At 36.9% G+C, this 16622-nt stretch overlaps 1 protein-coding gene across 1 annotated transcript in view; it reads right to left on the bottom strand.

Annotated features, from left to right (window-relative positions):
* The window catches only part of LOC149828496 (U-box domain-containing protein kinase family protein), a 99199-nt gene that overhangs the window by 21632 nt on the left and 60945 nt on the right, over positions 1–16622 (bottom strand). The window contains exons 2-3 of the mRNA XM_090017621.1: positions 8594–8715; positions 8384–8499 (exon numbers count right to left, since the gene is read on the bottom strand). Of these exons, the coding sequence (XP_089873747.1) occupies positions 8384–8499; positions 8594–8715 (238 nt within the window). The remainder of the gene's footprint in view (positions 1–8383; positions 8500–8593; positions 8716–16622) is intronic.

Consider the following 16622-nt stretch of genomic DNA (forward strand, 5'->3'; position numbering starts at 1 on the left):
CTTTTTTCTTTTTTTTTTTCTTTTTTGTCTTTATTTTTGTTGACTCAAAGTCAACCTTGGAGGGCTCAACACTAGCTGTTGAGCCTCTCCAACGGTTAGAATTCTAACTGTTGGAGGGGCTCCAACAGCTAGTGGAGCCCCTCCAAGGCTCCTTTTCCTCTTATAAATAGGGGAGTTCCCCCTTTGTAAACTTCACTTCTTGGAGCTTTTGTTCTCCATTCTTCTCAATAAAATTCTTTATATTTTGTATGCCTTTGTGCATTTGAGTTTCTTTATTGTACCTTTGTGTACATTTGTTCTAAGTGTTCTTGTGCATTTGTGCACATTGGTGGTGTTGTGCTTATCGCACACTTTATCTCATTTTTGAGATATTTTCACTTGGTATCAGAGCCAGGCTTAAAGGAAAAGAAGATCGTGCTCTTTTCTCTCTTCGTTGGAGTACCTCGTAAAGCGTGCCATTAAGTTGTGGTGGTTGGAGTGAAGACTCGGCTCTTCATTCTATATTTTAGAAGCTTCCTACATCAAGAAGGGACTCATTTCGCATTGTGGTACGCATTTATTTCTCTTTGTATCCTCTCTAATGGGCGAAAAGGATTCTCACTTCTCTCTTGGCTTCAAATTGAATGGAACGAATTATCATGTATGGGCCAAGAATATGAAGGCCCATATAAAAGGTAAGGGTCTTTGGGGATATGTTCAAGGAACTATTCCCGAACCCAAACCAAAAATTACTACCCTTGAGAGAGGGGAGATCAAGGTTCTTGAGGGAGAAGAAAGAGAAAAAGCTTTTGAAGATTACAATAAGAAGCATGAAGAGTGGGAAATGAAAAATTACAAAATACTCTCATGGTTCTTCTCTTCGGTTGAGACCAAAATTAATGTCAACATTCTAAAGTTTAAAAAGGCATATCAAGTATGGGAATATCTTGAAAGAATGTATACCTCAAGAGATTTGTCCCATAAATACTATCTCCAAAAGAAGGCTTTAACCCTTCAACAAGGAGAAATGTCCGTTAGAGAGTATTTCGCCGAGTTATCCACTATTTGGGATGAGCTTTCCCTCCAAGAACCTAAATGGAGTGGTGAGGCTATTGAATTGAGGGCCAAACAATTAGAAGAGGATCATTTCTTTAACTTTTTAAATGGGCTTAGACCCGAGTTTGAACAAACTAGATCCTCTCTCTTATCTTTCTTTTCTTCCCCTCCTTTGGAAGATGTGCTTACCAAATTAAGTGGAGAAGAAACTAGATTGGGAATGAATAAAACCAATCTAAGTGTGTTGGCCGTTACCTCTAAAGATGAGGATGAGGGTGCTTATGCCGTCTCAAGACCGGGGAATAATATTAAAACCTATAAACCCCCTCATTTTAACAAAAATCAAGGAGGAAGAGAAAATGGTGGGCATTATGGAAGAAGAGATTATAGTAAGATCATATGTCATTTTTGCAAAGAACCGGGTCACATTAAACCGGTATGTCCTAAATGGAAGAAGATGGTGGCTATGTCTACTACTTTCCAATCAACCAAGGAGGAAGGTTCTTCTACTTCCAATCATGCTACTTTGTCTCTCAATCAAATCATGGAAGCTCTTCAACCACTCCTCAAGGGATCCGTTTCCGGAGGCGCCATGACCACCTTCTCTCCTCCCGGTAAGACTCTTTGGCTCTTAGACTCGGGTGCATCCTTTCATATGACTCCAAATGTTTTTTCACTTTCTAAATACTCAAAAAATTTGTCACCCTCTTTTGTCTCCACTGCGGATGGGGCTTCTCTTGAAATAAAAAGAATTGGTGATTTTGAAAGACAAGGTTTTTTTATTCCAAAAGTTAGATTTATACCAAAACTAAATTTAAATTTGCTTTCCGTCTCTCAACTATCGGATCATGGGTGTGATATCAAATTCTCATCAAATAAATGTTGGATACAGGATCGCCGGTCCGGGAAGTTGATTGGGGAAGGCGCTAGGAAGGGAGATCTTTATCTCATGGAATTTCTTCAAATTCCAAAAACCTCTTTTTGTAATGTTGCCCAACATAAGGATATAAATGTTTGGCATAAACGCCTTGGGCATCCAAATATTGTCAAGCTTTCGTATTTACATTTTACCAAAACCTTATGTAAAGACAATTTCAATTATAATGATTGTATTCTTGGTAAAATGAGAAGCTTACCTTTTGGACAAAGAACTATGTTTTCAACTAAGCCTTTCGAAATTGTGCATTCGGATGTTTGGGGACCGGCACCCGTTGTGTCTAAGGGAGGTTTTTCGTATTATGTTATTTATGTGGATGATTTCTCAAGGTATAGTTGGATATACTTCCTCAAACATAAACATAAGGTTTTCTCTACTTTTAAGGTTTTTCACATGTTAATACAAAATCAATTCAATAGTAAATTACAAATTCTTAGAACCGATTCCGGGGGAGAATATCTCTCAAATGATTTCAAAAGTTATATTGAAAATAATGGGATTGTTCATCAAAGGTCTTATCCCAAAACTCCTCAACAAAATGGGTTGGCCGAACGAAAACATAGACACATAATTAAAACTACAAGAACTTTGCTAATTTCTCAAAAAATTTCAAAAAGATTTTGGGCCGAAGCGGCTCTTGCATCGGTTTATCTCATCAACCGACTTCCATCCAAAAACTTGAACCAAATATCTCCATATGAAATCTTGTATAAAAAAGAACCCGATTACAATAGGTTAAGAATTTTTGGTTGTAAATACTTTTTTCTCACCGATAAGAATGATAAATTATCTCCCAAAGCTATTCCTTGTGCATTTTTAGGATATTCGGAAACCCAAAAAGGCTTTAGGTGTTATGATATTAAGAATGATAAACTATATGTTTCAAGAAATGTAACCTTTTTAGAAAACATAAGTGGTTTTGAAGAACACAAAACTCATAAAGATAATGCCGATTATTCCTTTTTGTTTGAACTATTATCTAGAAATGAAGATTTTTTTAGCGATGATGAATTAAATGAGAATGAGGATATAAGTGAAAGTATTCCTCAAACCATTCATGATGAAGAAGAAATGATAAATGAACCAATTACCTATACACATAGAGATAAAAGCACTTTTAGAAGTGCAATAGAGAAATATAGTGACATTAGTGAATCTTCCAACAACTCTCGAAGAACTGAAAGATCTAGGAAAAATCCTTCTAGATTTATATCCTATGAGTCATTTTCTCCAAAGCATAGGGCATGTCTTAGTGCCATTCACTCATATCAAGAACCTAGAAATTTTAAAGAAGCTAAGGAAATGATAGAATGGAGGGATGCCATGGACAACGAACTTAGAGCCCTCAACAAAGCCAAAACGTGGGTTTTTTAATGTCTTCCAGAAGGAAAGAAAACAATAGGATGTAGATGGGTTTTTAAAATCAAAACCAAGAGTGATGGCACTCTCGAAAGATATAAAGCCCGTCTTGTCGCAAAAGGATATAGTCAAGAATACGGCATCGATTACGAAGAAACCTTTGCTCCTGTTGCACGAATGGTTACTGTAAGGTGTTTGATCACTATTGCATCTATTAAAAAATGGAATATTTACCAAATGGATGTTAAAAATGCATTTCTAAATGGGAACCTTAATGAAGAAGTCTACATGGATGCTCCTCCTGGTATGAATGTACCCAAGGGGAAAGTCCTTCGTTTGCAAAAAGCGCTTTATGGTTTAAAACAAGCCCCTAAGGCTTGGTATGATCGATTTAATGATGTAATGGTTCAAAATGGTTTTTCCTCATGCTACACTGACACTGCTCTGTTCGTCAAAAAGTCTGATGCAGGAATTGTGATTTTACTGTTGTATGTTGATGATATGTTGATAACAGGTAGTGACATAAGGGGCATCAGAAACATTAAAACCACTTTAAAAGAAAGGTTTGAAATGTCAGACCTAGGGTATCTGACTTACTTTCTTGGTATCGAGGTAGCCTACTCTCATAGAGGTTATTTTTTGTCTCAAACTAAACTTGCCTGTGAGATTCTTGACAGATCAGGTATTACTGATAATAAAATCTGTGAGACCCCAGAAATTGTGGGATAAAAATGAAGATCGATGATGGAAAACCTTTGGAGGATCCTACCCCCTACTGGCAACTTGTGGGATCTCTAATGTATCTTAGCATCACAAGGCCGAACATCTCTCATGCCGTGCATACTGCAAGCCAATTTCAGCATGCTCCTACATCCGTTCATATGAGTGTCGTTCTCCAAGTTGTCAGATACATAAAGGGAACTTTAAACAAGGGAGTTTTCCTTTCCTCATCTTCTGAGTTAAATTTAATTGCATATACTGACTCTGATTGGGGAGGTGACCCAAATAATCGTCACTCCACTACAGGCTTTTGCATTTTTTTAGGTGAATCCCTGATCTCATGGAGATGTAAGAAACAACAGAAGGTGTCTCTATCATCCACCGAAGCAGAATATCGAGCCATGGCGTCTACAACTATGGAGATTGTCTGGATTCATCAGTTGCTGCAAGACATGGGGATTCCAATTCAAGAACCCACAAAGTTGTGTTGTGATAATAAGAGTGCAATCTATATTGCTAAGAATCACACGTTTCATGAGCGGACAAAGCATATTGAGATGGACTGCCATTATGTCCGAGAGGCATATCTACAAAAAGTCATCGATCTTCCTTATGTAACTTCAGAATATCAGTTGGCAGATTTCTTCACCAAGGCGCTTTGCTCTCCAAGATTCAACTTTCTCCTTAGCAAACTTTCGGTCATTATGCCCTAAGTTTGAGGGAGGGTGTTAAAATGTATCTCTCTTTATGTAAATATTTACATATATATATAAAGAGAGATACATATACATATATACATCACATATATATGTATATGTATCTATCTTTATATATATATGTAAATATATATGCTTTTTTTTTCTTGTAAAACCCGTAAGGGTATTTTAGTCTTTTCCCTTTTTGCGCATATTCATAATTATGAATATGTTGTAATTCTTTTTGTATTTTTGCTTTTCTTCTTTTTTCTTTTTTCTTTTTTCTTTTTTCTTTTTTCTTTTTTCTTTTTTCTTTTTTCTTTTTTCTTTTTTCTTTTTTCTTTTCTTTTTTCTTTTCTTTTTTCTTTTCTTTTTTGTCTTTATTTTTGTTGACTCAAAGTCAACCTTGGAGGGCTCAACACTAGCTGTTGAGCCTCTCCAACGGTTAGAATTCTAACCGTTGGAGGGGCTCCAACAGCTAGTGGAGCCCCTCCAAGGCTCCTTTTCCTCTTATAAATAGGGGAGTTCCCCCTTTGTAAACTTCACTTCTTGGAGCTTTTGTTCTCCATTCTTCTCAATAAAATTCTTTATATTTTGTATGCCTTTGTGCATTTGAGTTTCTTTATTGTACCTTTGTGTACATTTGTTCTAAGTGTTCTTGTGCATTTGTGCACATTGGTGGTGGTGTGCTTATCGCACACTTTATCTCATTTTTGAGAGGTACTGTTGTTTCAAAGGATAAAGTAAAGTTGATAAACTTTACATCTTTGTGAGACACTCCTGTTGAGGCTTCTATTGAGGAGCTATACCCCCTTCATCCTAGAGTACTTGTAGTCGTGCACGACACGTCTAGTACTGCGATGATCGGATGAGACGGTCATGCAACCTCGAACAGTGCTAAATGCATAATGCTGTAATCACATAAATGGTCTCACATTCGCCTTCACAGGCAAGATGCTCGAGTGGTTTAAATACCACAACATAGAATTGGTCGTTAGTTAAGCAACCCCTAACGTACCTATTCGCTTCTATGTGTCTGTCAAGGGAGAGGACAGAGCGGTACAAACTCCAATGGACAGGTTGTTAACAACCACCTTACGGGCAACGATCCGGCCTCCCCAGTCATTGGAGTTAGGGGAAAGGGGCTACAATAGTTAGTTCAACACTTCTGCAGATGTTGGATGCATCCGTGGCACTGCCTCCTTTGGAGAATCCTCTCTCGGCTAAAGTCGTCCCTTTAGAGCGAACTCAACTAGCTATTCGGGTTATTGAAAATACATAGAATAACAGACGCCCGAACTAGTCTCAGTTGTTTCTACGTTTTGTCTGCGCGTACCCGCAGGCTGGTAATTATCGAAACATAAGGTCTGTTCACACTGGTCGTTGGGTCGTGAGACTCGCTTGCCCTACTGATTCGCTTGCACTACTGACTCGCTTGCACTACTGATTCGCTTGCACTACTGACTCGCTTGCCCTACTGATTCGCTTGCACTACTAACTCGCTTGCACTACTTATTCGTTTGCAATACTTATGCGCTTGCACTATTTTTACCTTGTGCATTACTTACCTGTTTGACTGCATAATTGCTTTAAACTGTGTAACCTGCTGAATTAAATGTACATAATTCAGTTTCCTGCAGTCTCTCTTGTGCACCTACTAGTTTTTCGCGAAACTAACTCATTCTATGGGTACAGGTGATGATTAGGTACACCACAGGCGATGGCGCGATGGCAAGATGGCTCCAAGACGTTCTTCTTCCTGCTCTTAGCACGCGTCCTGTTGTTTGGGGTTTTGTAACGGATTTTTCTTGGGATATCCGAATTTTGTACTAATTGAAGAACTTCATAAATGAAAGTGGCTTTTCCAAGTGTTTGCAAGTAGCATGGGTGTGCGTTTTGGTTCTTTTAGCTAACGCGCCCAAAGTTGTCAGCTTGCCTTTCTGAAATTAACAAAAGTATAGTCTTCCGTTGTTTTCGTAAACCATCTCTGAGATGAAGAGATTCATTTTTAGTCTCTTGTCTGTTTTTTCCTGAAAGGTTTGCAAGTTTGAAATTTTGGGGCGTTACACAAACTATGGATCCACTGCACAGCCATATAGTCAAGATGGGTTGGCCTATCAGTCAACACCTCTTGCCTAGTTCGTTTGAGTCCATAGTTGCCTAAGGTTGATGAAAGATGAGTTTCTCATTCCCATTTGCAGGATTAATCCTATGTATCCCTCTTCCATATAAAACTTTTCTCAAGATTGCCTTTTCCTTCTGTTTTGCTAATTTTCTCTCTAGCCAATGGGGGAGATTGTGCAGTGGAATGTAAACCCTATGCTCCTCCCCTAAAAGAGTAGTCTTACATTCAAAACACACCAGGAAATATTCACCAGCATGCTAACAAAAAGGAAATAAATATATGAAAAAACAGAGCTGGTCAAGTCTTAGATAAATATGTTTCTAAACCAGTAAGTTTTAGACTTGAGGGCAAGTTTTCTCCAACCCGGGGAGAATGATGCAAGAGCGGGAGCAAGTCACTGCCGGGTCCATAGGTTCCATTTGGATCCATTTTGATTATTTATGGTCTTTTTGAATCTTAGTTTAGAGTCATGTTTTAGATCTTATTTGACATTGGATCTATCTCAGATCTGCAATAGGATTAGGGTTCCCAGGTTTCCATTTTATTTACTATAAATATTCATTGTAAAGAAAGAAAGAAGCTTGATGATGAATTATTCATGAATGTTAGTTAGTTTTCTAGTAATTTATGTTATTTTTTCATTAATTCTTGCTGTCATAGATAACTAGGGCTTTGAGCTAGGGTATCAATATGCGGGGTTCAGGAGAAGTCTTCCTGATCACTGCATCACGAACAATACTTTTGTGTTTGATCAATTGTTACCGAGATCTGCCATGAATCAGATGATATAAAGTATGCATAACCAAGAAGATAGATTTAGGGCAAGGACTGATATTCAACCCAATGAGGTGACTTATTATAGGAAAACCACTACGCTTAGATACCATTCTATGTAAACCTTGAGTTCTCATAATGAAAGAATTCCATAAATGACCTGATAGGGGTTTCTTTGCGAGATTCAAATATGCTCCACAACCTTGCATTACCATTACCACGTCAGCCAGTAGGGCCAAGGGTAGTCCTACTCACATGAATTCAGTAACTTAGATACCTTGGGCTATTACCAAAAACAAACAAACAACAACAACAACCATGAAAAGGGAACTGAGAAAGACAAAAATGCATTTTTAGCCCTTTCCTTGAGTTAGTTGAAGCTCATATGTATCATACATCTCATGAAGTCATTGTGAAGCTAGGACTGATTCAAGTTTGTGTTCAAAGAGGACCCTTGAGATCTAAACCTCAACCGCAGCAGTAGATAATGCCAAGGTATTCACAGAACTGTGACAATAGCTCACTGTCCCATTATTTGTCAAGACTCAAGCAATTATATGCATCTGTGCTGGCAGTTACGTTATGTCAAGACTCAAGCATTTATATGCATGTGTTGGCAGTTATGTTAATGACATTGCTCTTACAATACACAAGGAATGCATAATAAATAAAACCAAGGATGAAATAAGAAAGTCTCGATCATATTATTACTTAAGAATGATTCCAATCGTTGCATACCTTGCAATAATGTTTGAAGTGGAGGTTCCCAGCACAAGGCTTGTGACATTAGATTCAGATATATATCTTAAAAGTCCACTTGAAGGATTGTCATCATCCAATATAACAGTATCAATCTAGATGAAACATTGAAATATGTGTTTAGAAGTGAACCTTAAAAATAAAGAACAAATAGGAAACAAAATTGGGGGTGGGAAGAGAGAAACACACCTGTACACCCTGGCATAATTTGTTAAACGGCAGAAAAACTTCACCAATCCTTGACTTCATCTCCTGGATATACATAGCCACAACATCCTTGGGCATTTGATCAATAGATATACGATTTCCCACTGCACACACATAACCATCCAAAGAGGACAAGACACCAGACAAAGATATAAGTCAATAGATTTTACAAAAGGTTCAAAAATGAAAAAGATAACAGCATCCAATGTATTATCCCGCTAACAAGATCAAATAGAAAGGAAAGTTTCTTAAAGTAATGTGTGAGAACTTGGGAAGACATAGGAAATAACTCTATAATGCAGAAAATAGTGATGATTCCATAGTGCCATGAAGAAAATAGTTGTGGGATGCAGTAAACAGATGAATGACAACATCACAAAGGAGAAGTTGCTGGCTCATGGAAAGCACAAAGTTTATCAATATACAAAGATAACTTGAAGATTGTAACAATCAAGAAGAGTTTAATTAGCAAAAGAGAAACTGTGGAAAGGAAAACTTGTGCTAATATTGATATTTGACATCAATAAGTTACATCATATATATATATCTATATATATATATATATATGTGTGTGTGTGTGTGTGTGTGTGTGTGTGTGTGTGTGTGTGTGTGTGTGTGTGTGTGTGTGTATCCTAAGATCGAAGGTACACATTGCTAAGTAGAAATCACCATTTTTTCGTATATTTTGATTTATTTTGTATGCTGGACCTCAAAGATGTGATCTAAATGATCTGTTTAGTTAAAAATGAGTTGAATCATGTGATTACAATGTTTTCAAGGGATTCAAAAATCAATCGCCCACCACAGTGCACCAAAATTTCACAAGTCAAAACATTTTGTTTTTATATTGAAAATAAATGATCTAAGGTGTGGTCCCTAGCAAATACAGCATGCTGGAGACTTCTATGTGGTTAGATTGACTGAATAGCATCTATAATTTCCAGCTCAATAGTATGGTGCATTCAATAGTAGACAACACATACACATGTATGTATGTATGTATAGTCAGTGTAAATATTTGTTACTAATGAAGGTACCGAACTATTGAGTAGACATCACCTCCATTTGGTACTAATGAATGTACCGAACTATTGAGCAGACATCACCTCCTTTTCATAGTTTTTAATTTTTCTTTGTAGATCGGACCCTATAGATGTGATCGGCAATGGTAGTAGAAAATGAGCCTTGAATTATGACTGTGGCATGCAAGCAGGTTGTTCAGGGGCTTTAAAAATTAATGGCCTATAATCTACCAAAATTTCATGACTTAAAGATTATATTTTTACATAAAAAAAAAGACGACCCAATCCTTAGCAAACAAACCATCATTAATACCCATATATATATATATATATATATATATATATATATATATATATATATATATATAACAGAAAGTGGTAGCTGCCTAGACACCAGTGGAAAATGGCTGTTAGTGGCACGTCCTATGTGTAAAAGGATCTTTAGCGGCGCTTGAAAAGCACCGCTAAAGGTATTTTGCCTTTTAGTGCACGCAAAACGCGTGCATCATCCATCGCGCGCATCCACTGGCATTTAGCCAGAAAGTGAGTAGGCAGCTACCACCCTCTCTCTCTCTCTCTCTCTCTCTCTCTCTCTCTCTCTCTCTCTCTCTCTCTCTCTCTCTATATATATATATATATATATATATATATATATATATATATATATATATATATATATATAGCGCTTAGAGAAGCCTTTCACTATTGACGTAATATGGTGTCATGACTTAAGTGCTTATAGTTTCTTCTTCCTCTTCTTTCTTGCATATTACAAGTGGCTCGCCAGAGATTTTTATGTTATCAAAGCTACCAAAACAGTGTGAACATTTGTTCATAGTTTCTTTGTCTTTCTTGATATTCTTCACTTCTTTATTTTCTTCCCCATGTTGGTTCTTCCCTAAAATGCATTATCAGTCCTTATTCATGTCATACTTTGTATTCTTTTCTTGCATCATCTCATCTTATTGTTCAGCAATAATCTGTTCTTATTTCCAAAATTGCATATTTTGTCCAGTCTATATTCTCTAGATTAATGTCAAACCACTGTCACAAATATGATCGATATTTTGAAGATGCTGTAATATTATCATGCTATTTTAGAGAAATGGTGAAAAAAGGAAAATATGGAATACTTTCAAAATACTAAAAAGGTAAAATATCATAACAGAATCACTATATTCTAAAAAAGTATCTGTTTTCTTAATGTTTACATTTTAAATTTGCACTTTTTTATGTTTCTACCTTTTTTGTAGAATTTTTACAAGCAAAAATACTACTGAAGCCCATTATTTTTTTTTATCCTTTTTTTTTCTTTTTAAATGCCAATACTTTCTTGAGATTCATCAGAAAAAAACCTATAGTATCCTAGATGTTGCCTTGTCAAAAGCCAAGATCGTTATATCTGTAGTTCCACACTTCCAAGCAGCATCCTAGGAATTGATCTTCCAAGGATTGCATAAGCTTCCAGTAATTATGATTAAAAGCAATATGACTAAAGATCACAAATAGAACATGTTACCTAAAAAGTAGGAAATTAAAGAATGGTTAAGCCCATCCTTTCAGATTAAGTTTCTAACGACCACAACTCGTACCCATGAAAAAGTGACAAAAATTTTATATTTTAAATAAGTGCAGAAACATTCTCAGAAACTTGAGGCCCTTACAGTTAAATACAACCACCACCACAAGGGATCTTACGCTCATCTTTCAAACCATACCAAACCCAGGTCCCAAACTTTATTTATTAAAATGCATAGAGTTTGAGACATAAGCGAATAAAATGTAAATAAAGCAAAAAAAGAGTCACGTTGTCCCAAGGTATCTGTCAAACAGTTGTGTAGTTCCCTCGTAGCTCCTCTCAAAGCAAGTCGTCTCACTAGGCATCTGAAGTTGCAAAAAACACAAAAATAGGAATGTCAGAATCCAAAGAATTATGTACGTGAATCTCTCTAATGAAACAAATAAGTAAAAAGAATATAAATAAGATTTATACAATATTTTACAGAGATATAATTATGACAAATTCATAATTCAATTAACTATTTATGCAATAGGAAACAATTATTAAGCATGAGAGACAATTTAATAAACAACAGAGATCACAAATTAAGAAATAAAGATATTTAGCATGCATTAGAGAACAAACATCATGCACTCACCAATATATCACAATTAAGGAAATAAGTAAATATGCATTATCTAATGCATAGCAGAAATATGCAGGATTTCAGTGTACATGCATGAATAAATTATTATCTTTTATCAGAGTTTTCTTTGCAGATGCATGTCCATAGTAAATACACACAATTTAAGTTCCTCTTTTTAATTACTGTTGCCCGCGGATACTCCAAACGGGTAAAAATTCTCAAGGTCAAGTAGGATTTCCAAGGTAACTTAGCACACAAGTTGTATTTTATTATTGGGCTTCAAACTTAACCCTCGACCGAAACAACCTTCAGAATATTAGACATCCAAATCTAATGTTGGGATACCAGGGACATCCAAATCCACAAGTTTCACTTTCTTGGTATACTAAAAGAACAATTGTGTCTACACACCACCCCCAGGCAAAGTGGCGGATTCTCCTTAAAACCGTGGTCAGGAGAAGAACCTCAATATCGGGTTCAGGGGCAACAACAATGCACACGAAGTTTTAGTATCCTCACGGTTCCCCAAAACCGCAATGTTCAAGATTCTCATACTATAGAAGGAACATCAAGGAAACGTAGATTACACCATTCTTTTAATTTTTTTTATCTTGTTATTAATTCATCTTCTTTAAATTGCAATTTACATGCAGAATTAATAGCATAAGCTCGCATATTTTGTAACGACCCCAATCCAAACCCTTTAAAAATGCGGAATATTTTTTTTTCTAGAAGTTGCGGAAACCTTCCCAGAAATCTGGGGTCCTCACAGTTCCACTTTCCATTGGATAGCCCAACCACCACAAACGAAGTTGCAATTATCATCCATATCAACCAACTAAAACTCTTTTATTAATGAATAAGAAAATTTCAAAGACAGGGTTTTCTTCAACTGAAAGTAAAGTAACAATTGCAAAAATTAAAAGAACTAAAAGACAAATGAAAGAGCCACTATGTCCTCTACTGAAGCTGACAAGCCCAAGTATAACTCATCAATCCCCAGATGCATGTCCAACTTCACTGTTCACCATTTCCTGCGAAAAACCAACAAAGTAGGGTGTCAGAACCGAAATTCTGAGCACAGCTACTTCTAAAGAAACCAGGTGAGAGAAAGAACATGGATAAGATTTCATGCAGTGATTTGAGTGAGTGCAGATATAAAATTTGCAACATTCAATTATCTATAACTACCAACAATTGCATGTGCTCACCAGTCAAGAATAGTAAATCAGTACCATATATCAAGAACTAAATTTCTAAATCTTGCAGCATGATTTTAATAAGTAAATCATATGCTACTACCAAATCATGTCATGATATCAAGAATGATTCAAACATGCATGATCTAATGCATAACAGAAAAATGCATGATTATGTGCAATGCATGATTTCTTCTGTTATCTTTCATTTATGTTCCCTCGTTCCATATGCATGCCCTATTAAATGCACACATCTTTAAGTTCCTCTTTTTAATTACCGTGGCCCGCGGATACACCAAACGGGTACAAACCCCGAGGTCAAGTAGGTTCCCCGGGTAGCTTAAGACACAATTTGTATTTTATTACTGGGTTCCAACTTAGCCCTCGACCGATATCAGGAAACAGCACCATCCATCGGAACATTAGACCTCCACATCTAATGTCGGGGACACAAGGGACACCCCACGCCCACAAGTGTCACTTCTTTGGTACCATAACAACAGCTGTGTCAAACACACCACTCCCGGGTAAAGTGGCGGACTCTCCCTAAAACCGTGGCCAGAAGAAAGAACCTCAATATCGGGTTCAGGGGACCAAATTATAGCACACGGAGTTTTTGTATCCTCACAGTCTCCCTCAGACCGGATATCCAAGATTCTCATACTCCAGATGAGATATCCCAGAATGTATATTACACTGTTCTTATTTTTTATATTTTATTAAAGTTTATTCTTTAAGTTTGCAACACCATATGCAAAAGTAAAGTGAAAACCCTGCATCCTCCCTTGCAGGGACCCATTCGGGACTCCAGCCCGTATAAACCACTAGAACGGTGTAGTAAAGTGCCAAACCATCTTATGTGGTTCAAGTGATGCATTTAAAAACATATGTGAAAGACAACCAAACCCACGGCTCTCCAGGCCGACAATAGTCTATTTAGGTCATCAATGCATCCCACAACCAAAATCATAACTTGCAATGTATGCAATAATACCAACATAATTAAAAATGCACATTCATTCATACCATTTTAACAATGTGCATGAGCTTTCACAGTCATATGCATGTGTAACCATCCATGTGTAAGTGCTTTCATGTAATCACTTAACACACATGCATTTGTCCATAGTTTCATAAGTATATGAGAATATTTATGCATGATTATACATGTCAATAGACTTCGATCCCATATATGCACATGCACTTGAAACCAAATCATACATGCATGATAATTAAACATGTCCTATAATGTAGATACATGAAACCTTCCATTCATAACATGAGTTATCATCCACCCCCATGCACATAAACCGGATCTAGAAATTTATATTTAAGGGATGCACGCATTCCTATCATGTATGCACCTCCACCAACCAATTATGCAATAACAGAACGATACATTCAAGAGAAGGTATCTTAAATATTCACAATTAGGGAAAAGCAAACGATCGGGTGTAACATAATACAAAAACCAATAGTCAGTGTTACTTTAATCAATTGAAGTCAATCCCTATTGTTTCAGGAAAATCAAAGCTGTGAAAGAAATTCATAATGGTGCAATAAAAAAAACCATTTTGACCCGGCCGACTACGAATCCACCGATCATACTGAAACCACACGGTCAATGCCATCAATGACTTCCCAAATGTTGCAGAGCAGAGATACAAAGATGATCCCAACGATAATGGTGTTGGGGATAACACCACTACTTATAACCCTCAAGCTACAGGATATTAGATTGATGTGAAACATTCTGTCAATGTGAAAGTGAAAAGTACAGTGAAGAAATTCCAATTTCTATCAATAAATTGCCTGACAGAAATAAAATACTAATGAACCCGTTCAATATTCCATTAATGAATAACCTGAATCTACAACCCATAAAACTATGTGATTATAAACAGAAATTTTGTTCTCAACAGAGAAAAATCAAAATCTAACTAAGAAGAATCAATCTGCTCAACAGCATATATGATCAAGAAACCATATGCTCAAGAGAATGAACCTAAGCGTGAAGAAATAAAAACCATCTGATCACAAGCATATACGATCAAGAACATCAATGTTTTCCAGAGAATGAATTAATTAAGGGAAGGAATAACCCCCAAACTGTTCCGATTTCAAGATTTAGGGCTTATCAAGAAAACCCCCAAATCAACGTATGGAATCGAACCCCTGTTCGATTCCGCACCCAGGTTCGAAGAAGAACCGTACCTCTTGAAGAATTTTCCGACGATCGGAAGCTGCAGATGTGAGTACGGGCTGCGGGTGTCGCTCTTCTTCACTGCCGTGGAGAAGGGTGCTCGCTGGAGCTGCGGTGGCTTTGGGTTAATCGGTGGCCGCTTCTTTTTCCGGCGATCTCCTATCCTCCGACGCACGCACACAGAGAGAGAGAGAGAGAGAGATGGGAGAAGAGAGAAAGAAAGAAGAGGTTGAGGGAAGAGGGCGAGACCCCTCTCCACACTCCCCTTTTATCGCAGGGCGCGGGGTTGGTTACGCCCTGCGTAACCCCCCCTCCCCCTTCTGTTTCCCATTCAAGAATCGTGCCCTAGGCACGATTCTGTTTTACGCCCCCCCCCCCCCCCCCCATTTGTAAGTGAAATCGGGTCCGGGTCCGAGCCCGTGACCCGCGACGCTGGGTCCATTTTAATAATGGACCCGGTTTCGCCTACGAGTGACGGATCCTCAGATCCAACTGTGGGTCCGACCCTATACACTAAAGTTTATTTAATTTTTTCTTCTTATAAATACTATTAATTATTTATTTAAATATTATAAGTATAGTTTTAATACCCCATTGTGGGTTATTTACGCATTCTTTTATGGATCCGGTAATGGATCCGAGGCCCAAATTTAGAAAAACACCTGTTATTTTCAAATAAATTTGAATAAATAATTATCAAAATTGAGGTCATTACATATTTACATGTGAAGCTCTTCACGGGACCACAGCCCGTGGTAATATAGAACAGTGCAATTAAAACAATAATATCACATTTGATTTTTGTAATGCATAAAATAACTAAAACAAAGAGCAGCTCATGATCAAGGCTCACACATCCCATGATGATCCATTTTGATCATCGATGCATTCATATGCAAAAATCGTGAATAACATGCAACTATGCATTACTTTTGAATGATTCTCAATGCACATTCATATATGCAAGTTTCAAAGATGTGCATAAAACAATAATATTTATATGCATACGCATGAGTTCACATAATCATGTTAATTGCATGCTTTCATTCATGAATCCTTTCAATTAAAACATGTGAGCATTCATGCAATCACTTACATGCAAAACATATCGATTTCATGCATGCACGTGCACATGAGAACAATGGTGCATTAATACTTCGATTAAGCATGATATACTATCGTGCAAGCAATACGGAGATTTCATTCTTTTACATGCAAAGGCATCCATATTTAGGTTTGATGATGCATGCATATGCATATACAAATTTTGGCTGCATGTTTAAATAATGTTCATCCCTTAAGTAAACATGAATCCATTCCAATTGTGCATGCATATAGCCTAAACATTTATAATAGGCAAAATCTAGAAATCTAGTGTATTAGACTGAATTTTCTTTAAGCTTAAATCAATGCATTTAATGTGCAAAATGTTGAACATTT

Source organism: Nuphar pumila, chromosome 9 (assembly GCF_984573655.1).
Source record: "Nuphar pumila chromosome 9, dmNupPumi1.hap1.1, whole genome shotgun sequence".
Classification (NCBI taxonomy): Eukaryota; Viridiplantae; Streptophyta; class Magnoliopsida; order Nymphaeales; family Nymphaeaceae; genus Nuphar; species Nuphar pumila.